Raw genomic sequence first — 13,015 nt, forward strand, 5'->3', positions numbered from 1 at the left:
AGTTATTAAAATGAATATGTCTATTAGGGTCCTTTTTCCCCGAGAGACCACTGCTAGCTGACGAAGAGATATATACTCTCATTTTCCTCTTCATTTTCCTGGTGTCAGATCAATCATACACCATCCCAACTCAAGGTGAAACCCATCAAAGTGTCATTCCCCCATTGTCAGTGATTCACAGGAAACCCCGACACACAGACGGGCAGGCAGACAAACAGAAAGACAGCATCAACAAGCGAGTTAGGGAGAAACAAACAGCCATGATGCCCGGAGAGATTAATCTGCTTTACTGCCAGTCCTCAAGAGCAAAACAGGGGGGGAAATTCACTGTGAACACTACTCCCAGCCGTAAAATTGCCTCATAAACATCACTGGGCCGCATGCAGAAAGTGCTGAGATAAAGTCTGTCCAATCTATGAGATAAGATAAGTTGATGAAACTTTGCTCTGGGGCCCTTGGCTTCAGAAACCTTAGGTGAGATGCAAAAAGGTGGATCCTTTCGTAAATTAGCATTTTAGCTAGGGCAGAGAGCCAGTTGTGACATCCCTGTGTTCACCATGCTGTGGACTGCAAGTCTTTGCCTCCTCTGGGCCTCGTCCATCTTTGGAGCCCCAGCAAACAAACAGAGACAGAAGGTGCTGCTGATCTCCTTCGATGGCTTCCGATGGGATTACGACCGTGATGTGGACACACCAAACCTCGATAACATGGCCAAGGATGGAGTCAAAGCTCTGTATGTCACACCACCCTTCTTCACTGTCACCAGCCCAACACACTTCACCCTCTTGACAGGTAAAGTGTTTCATTTTCTACAACAGCACTTCCAGTTGGCAGGGGATCTGCATATCATGGTGGAATAGGAAACGGCTCTCAGAGTTTACTTTGGAAGGATTGAAAAAAGCCACGGGAAAAAGGAATTAGTTGTAATTGAATGTCCCAGGGTCCAACAGCTTTTATAGCTGAGTAAGATAATTATGCTTGGATGACTGAGGGAAGAATTCTGTGCTCCCTTTCTTATTTTGACTCTCAAATCATCAGTACCAGCTAAAAGAAATTTAACTTCCTTGAAATTAAATTCCTCTAATCTCCGAAGTTGGTCATAAGACCTTGTCCAAAAGCGTCATGCCACTCAGCCCCTTAAGTTGATAGAATTTTTAATGTGAATGTGTCACGCTATGAATAATGAGTGCGAGCAGACTGACAGTGATTCTCCTCTGTAGGCCGCTACGTTGAGAATCACGGGGTAATCCACAACATGTGGTTCAACACAACCACCACTGAGAAGAAGCCGTACTATCCGACTCAGTTTGTGAATGAGTGGTGGGACAATGGCACTCTGCCTATCTGGATCACAGCACAGAGACAGGTGTGTGCAGCACAATTTCCCTCTTATCACTGTGAGAGACTGTTTTGCCGTTTACAGCACTCGAAACCATTTCTCTTGACAAAACATCTTTGTGAATAATTTCAGGTGGTTCACCACAGTTATATAGCAAATTATTTTGCAGGCACAGATGTTAACTGCATGCTAATGACAGCTGCTGTAAGGTGGCCTGAAATGTTCAGCTGTAGATTTAAGAAAACTGATGAAAATTCCTTGTGTATGTGAACAGTTGAATCACTGGCATGCTTGCAAACGTGTCAAGTACATCGATCATATATATATATATATATACATGTGTGTGTGTGTTGTTAATGTGTCTCTTTTCTATCCCTCCAGGGTCTAAAAGCTGGCTCTCTTCACTTTCCTGGCACAGCTTCCAGTTACCAGGGACAGGTTGCTATGGTGTGGGAAGTGGAGCCACCGCTTTACAACTACAAGAACGAGACCGCTTGGCAAGAGAATACAGACAAGGTGATGGGCTGGTTCAGAGACCAGGATCTGGACTTCGTATCTCTGTACTTTGGTGAGCCAGACGGCACAGGCCACAGATACGGCCCCGACTCCCCGGAGCGGCGGGAGATGGTCAAGCAAGTGGACCGAACAGTGGGCTACATTCGACACTCCGCTGAACAACACGGGCTGACCGACCGCCTTAACATCATCATCACAGCAGACCACGGTATGACCTCAGTTTACCGCAACGGTCTAGTGGAAGAGATCACCCTGTCCAAGATCCCGGGTTTCTCGTTCCGTGACCTGTCCTTTCACCTGGTGGACTTCGGCCCTTCTGGGATGTTGCTGCCCAAACCGGGCAAGCTGGAGACGGTTTACAATGCCCTGAAGGGATCCCATCCACATCTCCATGTGTACAAGAAGGAGGAGATGCCAGAACGTCTCCACTTCGCCAAAAATGATCGTATCCTGCCCATCATTCTATGGGCAGATCCTGGATATGTAATCAATGGGGTGCGTCGACAGACAAAGCCAAATTTCCTTTCCACAGGATTGGTTGTTACACAGACTTAGAAGGATGGAGGCAAGAATTTCCCAGAAATACAACTGTTACTCAGTCACTATGAGACTTCAGGAAGGATGAGACACGTCAAATCATATGTTTTCTCTGACGTCACTGACTTGGGTTTGGCCAAAAATGAAATGCAGGATAGTTTAAAACCATAGAGAGATGTGCAGCAGCAGTTTTCTGCCCACTGCAAGTCCTATTGATTTACCCTTTAAAACAAACAGTTACCTCAGGTTGCCATTTGTGCCCCATCAACGTGCCAAATTGCCAAGTACAGCTTTAAAACAGCAGCACAATGTGAACACATTGCATGAATGAAAGCTGTGACAACATTTACATTTCATGCTGTAATGGTACTGTAACTTATCAACAACAGGCAGCAAGTTATGTGATTATCACCCTGTTAACTGGGAATCATAAACTAATGCAGATAAATAGCCATTTAAACAGTCTACATACCATCCAGTCTATTCTAGAAATATTCTCACGTCTTGACTACAGAAATACTTCAATTAGCAGGTGCATTCTGAAAATGGAAATTGTGAAACTGGACTCCTTCAAGCAGAAATAAGGAGTTAAATTCTAATCTTAGTACATTACAATTTTAATCAAGTGCATTTGCACATCCTTGGGATAATCCAGGCCGGGCTGATGACATGCAGTGCTCTCAAACGCTTCACCAAGCCATTCGTGCCTCAAAATTCAAAATTAACGTTTTCATTTGTCTCCTCACTCACTCAGTCTCTCCACTGTGCAGCAACTTTGCAACTGAATATGTCTGCCAGTAGTGGTCGGGGCTACTTTGAAGACTAAAGTAATTTAATCATGAAATGTCTTCAAATGCTGAACATGAGGAAAACGATCAGTCTTGTGATTCCGCTGATGAAACAGGTCATCTAAAGTCTATAGGTTATGACCAGCCATGATCATGCATGTATTATCTGACTCTTTGTTCACTCCCTTTATCTCAGCCTAAACTCCTTTCAGCTTGATAAAGCATGTTGAGACTGTTACATAATTGCTTAGGTAGTCGGGTATTCCACATGCTAATACACATTCTGTTGGCAACACACATAATATGCAACACAAAATTATCAAAGGATTCTTGTCTTATAAGTATTGTATGAAAATAGACATTTTAGAAATGGACTAAATTCTCATTTAACCACTCTCATTGGTTGATAGTGCTCACAAAGAGAAAAACAGGCTTTCATTCTACAGTACAGAAACGATTCTTTCACTTGGCCAATACCTCCCTCTACTGACTGAGTAGGAGTAGAACAACATGTGTGAACTCTGCAGCTGATAAGATCCTGTTACTAGAATCACAGCCTTAGTTACAGTCTATTTGAATCTAACAAAGTGGGTCAAGACAAGTTTTTTATCCATCCCTTTGTGTCCTTCCAGTATTTTCCGGTTCAGTTCCACAAAGGCGAGCATGGCTTCGACAACCAAGAGATGGACATGAAGCCCTTCTTCAGGGCAGTGGGTCCAGCATTTCATAAGAACCTTGAGGTGGGGCCCTTCGAGACGGTGAACATTTATCCCTTGATGTGTCACATCCTGGGCATCCAGCCGGAGGTCAACGACGGCCACCTGAATGCCACCAAACACATGCTGATCACCAGCACCACTACTCTGGGTGAGTTAGTGTCTGACTAATGAGTTTCTCCCCGTGGCCTCAAAAGTGTGTCGCTCCAACACCTGCTCTTCCATTACTAGGCCATTCATCCATCATTTCCGACTTCACATATGTCCAAATCAGACGTAGAGCTACTGTAGGTTAAAACTGGAAAGTAGATCTGGCATTGTTCGCCATAAGTTTGGAAACATTTTATGAAAGAAGGTCTAAACTTCTGATGCCAAGTGTCTGGTGTTTAGTCATTCAAGCACAATGCTGACAATATTCTATATTTTTCTTATCATTCACCAAATGCTACAAAAAGACCAAAACACAGAATGTGTTAGTTCGTCTGTCAATATTGACTTTGCTTTCTTTTGTTTGTCCAACTTAGCCCAAAGCCCCCTGGCTTGTACCGCAGAGATCATTTTTAAAAAAAAACAGAAAAAAGGGCTCACAAATACAGTTTCTTTTTTTACATTAAAAGGCTGATTAAAATCCTAAAACGGCTGAGCGCTGTAAGTTATTAGCAAAATGTTAATCTAACAGGATGATTTGCATTTGTTGAGGACTATTTGCAGCGGCGGATTGATCCACATTTGTTGCTCTTGTGTTTGGGACATCAAGACATGTAAGTGGGACGGAGTCCGACTAAACTACAGTGTGTGTGTGTATTTACTGTAATGATGGTTCATGCCACCCAGTGCAGGAGTGTGGCTGATGTAGAATATCACCAGGCTCATTCAGGTCTTGTGTGAATCTCAAACACGTCACCTTTCAAATATCAGCAGGCTGAAATAATCTTTTAATCAAAATCGATACCTTCATTGTCACTGGACTCATTCACAAATCAACATGTATGAATATTATCATTATCATTTGTTATTATCATCTTACCAAGTACTAGAATAAGTAGCATTACTTGTATTGTACTTCTGGGTTTTAGTTGACAAAGCTCACTATTTTGGAAGGTGAAAAAAGGGGGCCGTTTAAATTTGAGCACACAGACCTGCTGTGTTTCCTGCTGTGAGACGCTGATGACACTGTCCACTGCAGTTTACAGTAAACAGGGTCATCTGGCGGCTGGCAGAGTTCAGAACATAGAACTTGTCAGGTCTGTGTGTGGGCCTCACAATTAAGGAGTTATGGTTATACGGAGAAGCGCCATCATGTGGTTAGTTGATGCTGTTTACTACTTGAGTTCAGGCAGCCCTTTTGTTGCTGAATACTTTGCAGCTCTGAAAATCCAGACAATTTTAGGGAATAAAAAATAATGCTGTGGTCCTTTTGTATGAAATCTTCAAAATCAGCCCCCCAAAAAAAGAAATCAGCATGTGCCATCTGTTGCAGGGGGAGATGGGAATTTCTGGAAACACGCCTTCACTGGACTGGCTGCAGTGGCTGGATTTCTTGTTGTTGTTTTTATCGTGATGACATCCCACAAATTACTCCGGAGCAAACATATGACTAAGAGGTAACGGCTAGGCAATAAGCAAAATAAATCTAAGAATATGTTTTGGTGTTGATATCTGTGTCACAATATGGTTATTTAAAGAATTACTTCCATCTGATTCCTCTGTAATCATGACATCAAACCTCTTCACACATGTAGAGCAGCTTGGCTGTAGTTCAGTTGTCTTGTAAAATCACCAACAACTCAACTTTTAATGCTAAAAGTTGACATTTTCTTTTTTCTGTGTTTCAGGTCAGGAAGTTCAGAACATGATGCTCAAAAGGAAAAGACACAACAAACTTCGCTGTGATGATCACAAGAAAAAACTTAATGCAACACCTGCCACGGACAGTTCTTCTGGCTAGTTCATTCATTTAATTCCACATGAGGAAGGACACTAATATATTCAGTGCATCAGAGTGCAAATTACTTATTTTTGTTCAAAAGGGCAGAATAGATCAACAGATTTGGGGGAATAAAATGCAATTAATTGTTGAGTATTTGGTGAAACTTCTCATGCAGCGTGTGTCACCGTGTTTCACATGTACATTTGTCATGTAATTACTTTTGTCTTATCACTGTGTGGTGCCCTTAGCTGTTTTCAATAAGAGCATCCGAGTCCATGAACATAAAGGAACTATTTATCTGTTAATTGTTACTGAAGACGTTTTAATTACTCTAAAACCTATAAATATATTTTAAGATCGGTTTCGAGAACAAACTATGGATTACTTCATTCCGTTCATGTCTTTACTCTCATTTACATTGAGTGAACATGTTCAATCAGAGGACGGTGGCTGCCAAGGGACACATTTAGGCAAACACGTTCTCAGTTGCCCGCCTCTCTTTGAGTGACAGCGTCAAGTTACGCATGACAGCACTATACTTCCGGTTATGACTTTCAAAATTAGATTGTGATCGACGACATGCCCTTTCCCCAACACACAATTACGTTTATACAGTGTGCTGCTGTTTTTGCTTACATTTGTTGGTTGCCTTTCCATAATCTAGCACTGCTTACTTAGTAAACACTGGCTACAAAAAACACGATTTTTACAAGAAAAAACTGTGGATCTATAGCATTAATGGATGAATACATACAATTACGTTTGTATTTGCTATTGAATAATAATAATAGTAAATGTTTTGGTGAAAGCTATTATTTCATTTGTATTTCTCATGATGAAGAAAATTTATTTGGTAGCGTGTATCCATTCAGAAATTACTCAAAAACAAACAAAAAAAGACTTCTTTCATTAAGTAACTATTTTCATCAACTCACTGGCCATTATGACAATGTTCATGATCTGTGGTGCGTAACTCAATTTAATTATAACTGTAATAAACTAATGTTCATAGACAAATTTTAATTAACTTAGTGGCTTGACCAGATGAAAAGTAAGATCTTACTTTATTTATCCAGAGAGGAATGATTGTGTAACAATTGTACTGGGCCTATATAGTAGTGCAAATATGAACAAAATCAACCAAATATAAAAATAAAGTTATCAGTACGGTGCAAAAACCAGTTCTAGAAAAGTAAACAGGTTAACGGCATGTGTCAGAAAATAAATGTGAAGTGGTTAACACTAAGGTGCAATTCCAAACTATACCCAGTGCCAAAAAAGTAAAGAGGTTAACTTAAGTGATCATGAATATCAAATCCAAATGCCGATTATGCATCACAATTCTTCTACATGAACTCTGGCTCATGTACAAGTCTTATTTTGTTAATAAATGAGCATTATACTCAACAGACAGGCTATTAGAAATAATAGACTTAGACTTCTTTTATTGATCCCCCATAGGGGGAAATTTACATGTTACAGCAGCAACAATAGACAAGAAAGAGTGAATAAAAGCAACATTGGAAAATAAAGCAATAGCAAAATAAATATGATAAATAAATATTTACACTATGGAATAAATAATACATATTGCGATATATTAGAGTAGGCTTAAAAGAAAGTAATCAGAGTTGACTCACAAATCTATCAAACTCCCAGGTCCATTTATAACATTACTAAAAAGACCTTCCAAATTTCCACCGAGTTTGCGACTTTCATTTTGAAGGCAAGAGAAACAACATCCGGTTCTGCGCGAGCGTAACTGTGATTGGCTGGCCGGCCTCACGGCTCTTGATAAAGGAACCTTATTCGGGGCGAAGGCAGACATGGAGGAGCTGAGCGCCGTGGGAGAGCAGGTCTTTGATGCGGAATGCATCTTAAACAAACGACTGCGGAAGGTTCGGAGCCGAGAAACACTCTAACTGTTATCCGCCCTTTTCTTCCTGAGGCTCTTTGCAAACGTGCTTTCTCTTCTCCTCGGTGTTTCTTTCAGGGAAAGTTGGAGTTTCTGGTGAAGTGGAGGGGATGGTCATCCAAGTAAGTCCCGGCGCTGCTGCTCAGCCCAAACAATGAAAACAACAACAACGTGTCGCTTGTTGCTTTTCGTCCAACTGTTGGCTGAACTCTTCCTTTCCCTCCTCCACCGCGTCCAGCCTGCAGCCCGGGGGCCACAGCCTGGTCCACACAGCCCTCCGGCCGCACTGCATTCGCTTTCTTTTGTTCACAACACCGCAGCTTTGGGAAGTTAGCGGAGAGCAAAGGGAAATAGTTTTTTTATGCCAAATCAGTTGCCCGTCTGTTTTTCATCCCTCCATTTTAACCTCCGATCATTCATTGATTTTATTCCCGACTTTAAACAAGTTTTTTTATGTGTGTGTGTGTGTGTGTGTGTGTGTGTGTGTGTGACCCGTCAGGTTTGCGTGGCTTATTTGATATTAGATTTATAATAACTACTTTATATGATGTTCGATCCGCTCCATGACTCCACATTTGAAACATTTGGTCCAGTGTGCCTGGGTTGTGCATCAGTGGTGCTGCTTGGAAGGCTCCACTCTGCCTTCATTTCTTGTCACTTGCCCTTTCTGTTCACTCCATATTGTTGCTGTAATCCACCATCAATGCACACTGTTGCCTGCCAGCTCCATGGCTTTCTGTTAGAACCACATCCTTTGTGTGTGTGTGTGTGTGTGTGTGAGTGTGTGTGTGTGTGTGTGCAGGGACAGGGTGGGGGTTGATTATTTCACTGGTGACTGCTGATCAGAATAGGCTATTCAACAACAAGTGATGAGGAGAAAGGTCATTACACATGCATGTAGCTCAGATCTCTTCCAAAAGAAACAAAGTGGTCTGTTGTCAGTTTGTTTTTGCGGCTACGCGACGTTTTAACGTTTTATTCTCCTACATTTGTACAGATGATCAAATTATTAGATGCTCGCAATACAGCGAGGAGTCGGCAGATGTTTTGGTTTTCAGTCCTTTAAAAAAGTATAGTGCAGCTAGAACAAATCAAAATGGGACACTTGACTAAATCAGTGAAGCAGCATTGGACCACGTCTCCCTGTGCGCAGACACAGGGTTATTTTTGCTGTCTAAAAGATGCTCCAAGCTGCACCCTCGCACGCACAACAGTTATTTTCATGACTTCCCATAAATGTCAGAGACCTAAAAATGTTCTTCCTTCCTGGTGTGTTCGTGGGGTTTTTTTCTACAGAGATGAATAGTCACTGGGTGGAAGGAAAAAGAACACAAAATTGAATGTGATGTAGTCGCTGTGGGAGGCGAGCTGTAAAGTGCTGTCTGTGATGTTTTACTGAAATAGCTCAACTTTCCCAAAAATTCCCCACATGTTCCTGCAGCAGCCCCAGAAAAGGTATCAGATGCTCCACTTTTCCCTTTCCCACCTTCAGCTTCCTCTTTTCACACTAGGCAATCTGAGTGCGAAGCTTGTTCCGTTTAATTTTTGGAAGAAGACTTCAGACCCTGCCTGCTCTCTCTCCTCTGTACAGCCAGCCGGGTGCTGTGTGAAATGGGCGTGATTGTCCGTTTCACTTTCACAAGTGGTTTGACGGACTGACATTTTCAGTCAAGTAATGATTTGCATCAGTTCAGATCGTTGACGCTGCATGTCGAGCCTTCATGTAATGACTAAGGTGTTTGTTTGATCGTCACAGTAGAAAGCACGAGCCGTTGATAAGTGGCTGACATGAAGTGAGAACCTGTTTCTCATTTAAAAAGCTTGAGATGAAATGTCTCGCTTAAGTTTTAACTTATCAAGATTAACTTCAAATGACAATATGTCACAGTAGGTTGACTGCTCGTTTCTACAGAGAGCTGAATTGCACTGATATAGTCATTTATAGCAGTATTTACTTAGTTACTGTTGTATAATATATACTTTGTTCTTGCCTTGATTTAAGTTGACTTGACTGGTTTTTCTCAGTCAGGCCTTAAATAACTTGCACCAGGTAACACACAGGTTGCCTATAGTAAGTTCACGGCTGCTGGAATAACAGAATCCTCTGTTTCTGAATGAACGGACTCTGTTCAAAGGTCATTTTCTACATCCGCGGTCACTGCTGAGCCTGGAGGGCACATTTAACCTTGCCGGGACACCTTGCTTCTTTATTTTGATTAACACTGATATGTGACACTGTTCGTGTGAATTTATTTCAGACACAACAGCTGGGAGCCCCAAGAAAACATCCTTGACCCAAGACTGTTGGCTGCATTCAACAAGAAGTGAGTGTCCTTGTTGAGACGTTGATACTCCACATGAGAGGTCTGGTGTACAACTCCAGAGCCATTCGAAATATTACTTAAAAGGTGTCGATGACGTTAGATGTAGTTGTATCCTAATGATATTTCAAATACTCTAAAGTGATATACAGTGTGCTGCTGCTGTTTTTACTTACATTTGTTGGTTGCCTTTCCATAATCTAGCGCTGCTTACTTAGTAAACACTGGCTACAAAAAACACAAGAAAAACTGTGGATCTATAGCATGAATGGATGAATATGCTTTAATCCACCACTGAGCATTTGTCAAATTGTGTTTTTATAGAGAGCAAGAAAAGGAGCTTCTGCTGCGTAAGAAAGGGAAAAGGCCGAGGGGACGACCGCGGAAAATCCTTGTAAGTACGCCTTTAAAAGCAGAACATCACTTTGTGGCGGCTGAGAACACGGCGTCTAATACTTCTGCTCTTAACTTCAGGAAAATGTCCCTGAAGCTCCAAAGTCCAGCAGCTCTTCATCTGGCTCATCATCATCGTCTTCCGATTCCTCGTCCTCGTGCTCCTCCTCATCATCCTCAGACGACGATGACGAAGATGAGAGCCACGCTAAACAGGCAAATCCCGGCGTCAGAACACGAGACCTTCATCCTGTACCTCAGAAGAAGGCGCAGATTGTCATGGCAAAACAGGAGCCCCCAAAGAAACGGAGCAGGAAACCTCTGGCCCCCGAGGTGAAGGAATTTCAACAGAACAAGGGCCCTCGTAAAACCCTGAAGACGTCTAAAGATACAGATCTTCCAGGAGCGATAAAAAAACCAGTTCACCCAGCAAGCTTCACCTTCATGGGCTTTCATCGAGGTTCGGCTCGGGATGCAGTGGGTGGTCAGAACAGGAGCTCTCTGATCCAGGGTGGGGCTGTTAAAAACTCCACAGGCTCCATGGGGTCCGGCAGGTTGGTCCAACCTGCCTCCCCCGCCGTGAACAAATCCAGCCAGAGCAGGAATGTCACAGAGGGTAAACTGTCCATCTCCAGTATGAGCAGCGGGACAAGTCTGGATTTGAAAGCAGCTGCTAGTAAATCAAAAGGGGTAGCAGCATTGAATTTGAATACATCCAAACACCCCATTCAAGGAACAACTCAGCATACACTAAGTTCTCCCAATGGACAAAAGAGACCCCAGGCCCCCGTGTCAACACTGCAGCGGATATCCAATACTAAAGCAGTGGCTTCCTTACCGTCTAAGAGTGCCTCCTCCAATCAGGGCTCTGGCCTTCAGCCCCTCAACCTTCAGAACAAACTGGTGCAAAGCAATGACGCCTCTGGAAACGGCCCCACTCCAGTGTCAGGCCTGAGAAATGTAACAAACCCAGCAAGGAAAACTACTGTCACGCAAAATCAGGAGTATAATCCTCCTAAGAGTCCAGCTACCCCTGGAAGACCGCCGGCTAGAAAGAACCAGCCTGCAGCAGACAAGGCCAAGGAGGCGGCTGAAATCCAGAGCCCCCGAGTCCCAGGCAGGCTGGAGAAGAGCAGCGTGCAGAAATCCTCCTCAGAGGTCCAGAGCCAGCAGGACAGATCTGCCTCCAAAGACGGCAAGAAAGCCAAAATGAACGACATGAGCACGGGTGAAGACGAGAGCAGCTCAGACTCTGATCAGGATTCTTCCTACGCTGGACAGGACCGCTCCGTAGCCCCCCAGAACCAGGACTGGAAGCCCACGAGGAGCCTGATAGAACACGTGTTTGTAACGGATGTCACTGCTAATCTCGTTACTGTCACAGTCAAGGAGTCGCCAACCAGTGTGGGCTTCTTCAGCATTCGCAACTACTGACGGGACTCCAGACGCTGCAAACCAGATGGGCTTTGAAGCAAACGGGGGGGGGGGGGGGGGGTTCAGATAAACCACTGGTTGAGGAATGCATCAGGAGATGGATGTTCATTTGCTCTTAATCTTCTTTTAGTAAAAGACCCATTTTAGGTTAACAGAGATAAACATTTGTTATTGATCGATTATTTATTTGCTTATGTCTACAAATCATTCAAGAAATGGCAGTGGGGGGAGGGGCAGTGCCTGCAAGAGATGGAAAAAGGTGACATCTGTTTCTCGCCTTACAATCTCTGAGACAAATCTTTGTGGTTTCAGTGAGTCAGAAGTTGTCATTGCTGGTGTTCCGGAAGAAACATCATTTATTCATCATATTCATCCTTTCAGTACCTAAGGGCCCATCTAGGTTACTGAAGCCATGCGCTCATACATTCATCATGTTGATCTCTTCTGCCTTTCTCTGGTGACGAGATGATCTGTTTTGTTGGAACCTACAACCCAGCAGACAAGAGGAATGTCTCAAAGAAGACATCGTGTAAGGGCATGGGCAGGAGGGGGGGTCGCTTCTTCTATGGCTAGCAGACATTTAGTTCATAATGTGTCAGTGTTGTGAATCCATATCATTTAATAGCTAATGTAAGCCAGTTTAAATTCTTAGTATAGTACTGTTTATTTTAATAATGTTTCATAAATTAGCTACCTCTTTTTTCAACGTTTGCAGCATATGTATATTCATTTCTTACGGGATAGGAGAACCTTTCCCTCAGGGTATATCATCAGTGTGTCCATGTAATTGTTTTATATAGTTCTAAATGTAACGGACTCTGGCTGTTTAAAGCAGCGAGCAGCTCGAGCGGCGGTCAGCAGCTTAGTTTCTGGGTGATGAAAAACACCATCAGAGCAACCGCCGAGCTTCACGCGGTGTTGAACTGTGCGCGCCATTATCGCCTCCAAAGGAAGTTTCATTCCACAGAGCAGCCAGTTTATCAGCGCAGTTTTCCAAACGGGCTCAAGCTTGTGGGGAGTCAGATACAGTATCTGTGTTCAGATAAGACTCCACCATGGCTGAGGTTTGCCTCTCTGTCTCTGCATCATTGCTGTCCTTCAACAAGATATTCACCACAAACGTTCA

The 13,015-nt window shown here is 43.0% G+C and overlaps 2 protein-coding genes across 2 annotated transcripts; both read left to right on the forward strand.

Annotated features, from left to right (window-relative positions):
• Nucleotides 1–529: 529 nt before the first annotated feature.
• Nucleotides 530–5,789, forward strand: LOC139216284 (ectonucleotide pyrophosphatase/phosphodiesterase family member 7-like). The gene is made up of 6 exons (XM_070847375.1): nucleotides 530–792; nucleotides 1,221–1,366; nucleotides 1,721–2,350; nucleotides 3,813–4,047; nucleotides 5,377–5,500; nucleotides 5,732–5,789. Exons 1-6 carry the CDS (start codon nucleotides 558–560, stop codon nucleotides 5,787–5,789), a joined length of 1,428 nt encoding a protein of 475 aa, XP_070703476.1. The 5' UTR covers nucleotides 530–557.
• A 1,863-nt stretch (nucleotides 5,790–7,652) lies between these two features.
• On the forward strand, nucleotides 7,653–12,185 carry cbx2 (chromobox homolog 2 (Drosophila Pc class)). Its single transcript, XM_070848362.1, has 5 exons — nucleotides 7,653–7,724; nucleotides 7,820–7,863; nucleotides 10,000–10,065; nucleotides 10,387–10,456; nucleotides 10,537–12,185. The coding sequence occupies exons 1-5, from the start codon at nucleotides 7,653–7,655 to the stop codon at nucleotides 11,887–11,889; spliced, it is 1,605 nt and encodes a 534-aa protein (XP_070704463.1). The 3' UTR covers nucleotides 11,890–12,185.
• The last annotated feature ends 830 nt before the right edge of the window (nucleotides 12,186–13,015 follow it).

Source organism: Pempheris klunzingeri, chromosome 17, assembly GCF_042242105.1.
Source record: "Pempheris klunzingeri isolate RE-2024b chromosome 17, fPemKlu1.hap1, whole genome shotgun sequence".
NCBI classification, from domain to species: Eukaryota; Metazoa; Chordata; class Actinopteri; order Acropomatiformes; family Pempheridae; genus Pempheris; species Pempheris klunzingeri.

Coding starts and splice junctions, on each gene's coding strand:
- LOC139216284 (XM_070847375.1), top strand. CDS start 558: ATGCTGTGGACTGCAAGTCTTTGCCTCCTCTGGGCCTCGTCCATCTTT. Junction 793..1,220: donor ACACTTCACCCTCTTGACAG/GTAAAGTGTTTC, acceptor TCTCCTCTGTAG/GCCGCTACGTTGAGAATCAC. Junction 5,501..5,731: donor AGCAAACATATGACTAAGAG/GTAACGGCTAGG, acceptor TCTGTGTTTCAG/GTCAGGAAGTTCAGAACATG.
- cbx2 (XM_070848362.1), top strand. CDS start 7,653: ATGGAGGAGCTGAGCGCCGTGGGAGAGCAGGTCTTTGATGCGGAATGC. Junction 7,725..7,819: donor TAAACAAACGACTGCGGAAG/GTTCGGAGCCGA, acceptor TGTTTCTTTCAG/GGAAAGTTGGAGTTTCTGGT. Junction 10,066..10,386: donor TTGGCTGCATTCAACAAGAA/GTGAGTGTCCTT, acceptor GTGTTTTTATAG/AGAGCAAGAAAAGGAGCTTC.